At 42.8% G+C, this 4,283-nt stretch overlaps 1 protein-coding gene across 1 annotated transcript; it reads left to right on the top strand.

Annotated features, from left to right (window-relative positions):
• Window positions 1-1,184: 1,184 nt before the first annotated feature.
• LOC124284736 (uncharacterized protein C2orf16-like) lies at window positions 1,185-2,423 on the top strand. The gene has a single exon (XM_046720841.1). The coding sequence runs from the start codon at window positions 1,185-1,187 to the stop codon at window positions 2,421-2,423; it is 1,239 nt and encodes a 412-aa protein (XP_046576797.1).
• The last annotated feature ends 1,860 nt before the right edge of the window (window positions 2,424-4,283 follow it).

Raw genomic sequence — 4,283 nt, 5'->3', positions numbered from 1 at the left:
ATAAAATGATAGATAGATAGATAGATAGATAGATATTCTTTATTTCTTCCATAAAATGATAGATATAATGAAGATTAGATAGATAGATATTCAGAAGGAGCGGTGGGGTAGCCTAGTGGTTGAAGCGTTCGCTCGTCACGCCGATCCGAGGCCCGGGTTCGATTCCCCACATGGGTACAATGTATGAAGCCCAGTTCTAGTGTCCCCCACCGTGACATTGCTGGAATATTACTAAAAGCGGCGTAAAACCCAACTCACTCACTCACGTTATTCAGAACACTGTATTGTATATATGGGACACGTGGTGAGTCATCAGTGCCATATCGTGTATATTTACAACACTTCCATAAGTGATCATGGAAGTTTAAGGAAACCATTGTCTGGACGCATCTGTGCCAACATTGGTACCTGCAGCGCAGCCAATATCTGTCTTAGCAATTCGAATTCTTTGATTTTCGCACTTTTGATGAAAAATGTATGTAAATTGAAAATGGGGCAACGTGAACGTCGTCATAGAAGGCAGCGTGGAAATAGTTATGCAAGGCAACGTGACAACGCCATACGACCAACCTGAACATCGCCATACGTGGCAACATGAACATCGCCATACGAAGAAACGTGAACGTCGTCATACGAGGAAACGTGAACGTCGTCATACGAGGAAACGTGAATGTCGTCATACGAGGAAACATGAACACCGCCATACGAAGAAAAGTTAACACCGCCATACGAAGAAACATGAGCGAAGAAAACATACGAAGAAACGTCAACATCGCCATCGGAGGAAACATGAGCGTCGTCAAACGAAGAAACGTGAACGTCGTCATATTATACGAGAAAACGTCAACATCGCCAACGATGGTTCACGACTATACACATGAGCCGTCAAACACGCGAAGAAACGAGCCGTTCATTATGTCCATACGAAGATACGAAGAAACGTCAACATCGCCATCGGAGGAAACATGAGCGTCGTCATACGAAGAAACGTGAACGTCGTCATACGAAGAAACATGAGCGAAGAAAACATATGAAGAAACGTGAACGTCGTCATACGAAGAAAAGTGAACACCGCCATACGAAGAAACGTCAACATCACCATAGGAAGAAACGTCAACGTCGTCATACGAGGAAACGTGAACGTCGTCATACGAAGAAACGTCAACATCGCCATACGAAGAAACATGAGCGAAGAAAACATACGGAGAAACGTCAACATCGCCATACGAGGAAACATGAGCGTCGCCATACGAAGAAACGTCAACGTCGTCATACGAAGAAAAGTGAACACCGCCATACGAAGAAACGTCAACATCACCATAGGAAGAAACGTGAACGTCGTCATACGAGGAAACGTGAGCGTCGTCATACGAAGAAACGTCAACATCACCCTACGAAGAAACGTCAACATCGCCATACGAGGAAACATGAGCGTCGTCATACGAAGAAACGTCAACGTCGTCATACGAAGAAAAGTGAACACCGCCATACGAAGAAACGTCAACATCACCATACGAAGAAACGTGAACGTCGTCATACGAGGAAACGTAAGCGTCGTCATACGAAGAAACGTCAACATCACCCTACGAAGAAACGTCAACATCACCATACGAGGAAACATAAGCGTCGTCATACGAAGAAACGTGAACGTCGTCATACGAGAAAACGTGAACACCGCCATACGAAGAAACATGAGCGAAGAAAACATACGAAGAAACGTCAACATCGCCATACAGAGGAAACATGAGCGTCGTCATACGAAGAAACGTGAACGTCGTCATACGAGAAAACGTGAACATCGCCATACGAAGAAACGTGAACGTCATCATACGAGGAAAAGTGAACACCGCCATACGAAAAAACGTCAACATCACCATATGAAGAAACGTGAACGTCGTCATACGAAGAAACGTGAACATCGCCATACAAAGAAACATGAGCGAAGAAAACATACGAAGAAACGTCAACATCGCCATACGAGGAAACATGAGCGTCGTCATACGAAGAAACATAAACGTCGTCATACGAAGAAACATGAGCGAAGAAAACATATGAAGAAACGTGAACGTCGTCGTACGAAGAAAAGTGAACACCGCCATACGAAGAAACGTCAACATCACCATACGAAGAAACGTCAACGTCGTCATACGAGGAAACGTGAACGTCGTCATACGAGGAAACGTGAGCATCGCCATACGAAGAAACGTGAACGTCGTCATACAAGGAAACGTGAACGTCGTCATACGAGGAAAAGTGAACACCGCCATGTGAAGAAAAGTGAACACCGCCATACGAAGAAACATGAGCGAAGAAAACATACGAAGAAATGTGGACATCGCCATACGAGGAAACATGAGCGTCGTCATACGAAGAAACGTGGACATCATCATACGAGGCATCGTGAACATTGTCATATACGGTAACGTGAATACGTTATACGAGGCGACGAGACAAGGTACACGGATCAGCTTCGACCTGTTGCCGTGCCTCACGCAATGATGTTGAAAAAGGAAATGTTCTGCCGAAGCATCTACTTGCGTCAATACAATTTTATTTATCTATCTACATATACAATTTTATTGTATTGTCAGATAATGTCTTACTTTTGATAGAGAATTAATATCTACATCCATCTTTTTCATTTGAGATCCGCACATCGATTCATCTACCAACATCTATTCATCTACATATATCTATCCATCTACATAATCTACCATCTATATGTAGATATATCTATCTATATACATATATCAATCATCTACAAATATGTATCATTTACATATATCCATCTATCTACATCTATCTATTTATCTACATGTATCTATCATCTTCATATATATCCATCCATCTACATATATCTCTCCATCTACATATATTTATCTATCTACATATATCTATCATTTACATATACCTATCATCTACATATATCTATCATCTACATGTACCTATTATTATTATTATAGGATATATATATAGCGCACATATCCACGCACTAGTGCTTGCTCAAGGCGCTGGTATTTTTTCACTCAATCATTGGATGTCAATCTCAACGGCCCATCGCGTTATCAATCTCAACTCCCTGGGGAGCATACAACTCTTGCAGCCACTAGGCGCACCGAGTTATTGTGTCCTTCTCATCCTAACGAGGTACCCATTCACATCTGGGTGGACTGGGACACATAGTCACAGTACTTTGTCCATGTTCACTGCACGTTGCTGTACCCGCAACTAGGTGTTTGCACGTATTCATGTGGCCACCATCTGGACAAATACCAACGGATTCGTGGGTTCTTTTAAGTGCACAGGGTTGTGTACTGTACGCTAGGGGTTGTGACAACACTGAAAGAGTCTGCACACAAAGTTGACTCCAAGGTTTTTACACCCGGTCACAGGTGGGCTCGATCCCGACACCTCAACCTCGCTGGATCACTAGCCTGGCGCCTTAGCCAGCTTAGCTATGCTTAGCCATCTACACAAATCTATCTATCCATCTACATATATATATGTACAGCCTCCAGCCTTTTGCGCAAAGGAGAACCCCACCCACTGGGCCATTAATGAATCACCTTACACGTAAACTAATACCATGCATGTTTAAAGTCATCAAGTACATACCCCGAACTGTTCCCTTAGCAGTGCAGATGAAGCGGAAATGTTCTCCTCTGGGGGCCTGACACTTGTGATGGTTTAGACATATCGACTGATGAACATCTTAAGAGTCTTTACTCAATAAACCGTGTATAACACAAGCGCATCGATTAACGATTTCATCATTTTAGATCTATGAGCGTGACCTTTTGCAATGTCAGATATTATCTTTTTCTAGTTTCCAGGGTGTTGATAGCCTAGTGGGTGAGCCATTAGTGACTCTGAAGATGGGTTCGATCCTCCACAACGTGCTATATTCTGTTTGATTTGTTGAACTGTTTTATAACTGTATTTATATATTTGTTTCTTGTTGTAGATGTTGCTGTTATTGATGTGTTGTTGTTGTCGTTGTTGTTGTTGTTGTTGTTGTGTCGCTGTTCACAAGGGCTTGCAACGCAAAAGCAGGCACCAGGGTATACATTGTTAGTACTGGGGTATCTGCATTACAGAAAGGACTCGTTAATACAGTGCTTAGGACCCTAGTAGTCACATTATAGGCCTTTCTAAGATGTTTCGCTCAATGATCAAAGGCGCCGACAGTACTTTATGAGGCGATCAAGTACACGTTTGGATGACGTCACACTGTAGTCTTGCCATTCTCGTCTGCCCCTTCGTTATCAAAAGTACCCTTGGTA

The sequence above is a fragment of the Haliotis rubra genome, unplaced genomic scaffold, assembly GCF_003918875.1.
Source record: "Haliotis rubra isolate DU_JTF1 unplaced genomic scaffold, ASM391887v1 Scf344, whole genome shotgun sequence".
NCBI lineage: Eukaryota > Metazoa > Mollusca > Gastropoda > Lepetellida > Haliotidae > Haliotis > Haliotis rubra.
Note: the sequence above shows the minus strand (reverse complement) of the source record. Positions and strands in the feature narration are given on the sequence as shown.

Coding starts and splice junctions, on each gene's coding strand:
- LOC124284736 (XM_046720841.1), top strand. CDS start 1,185: ATGAGCGAAGAAAACATACGGAGAAACGTCAACATCGCCATACGAGGA.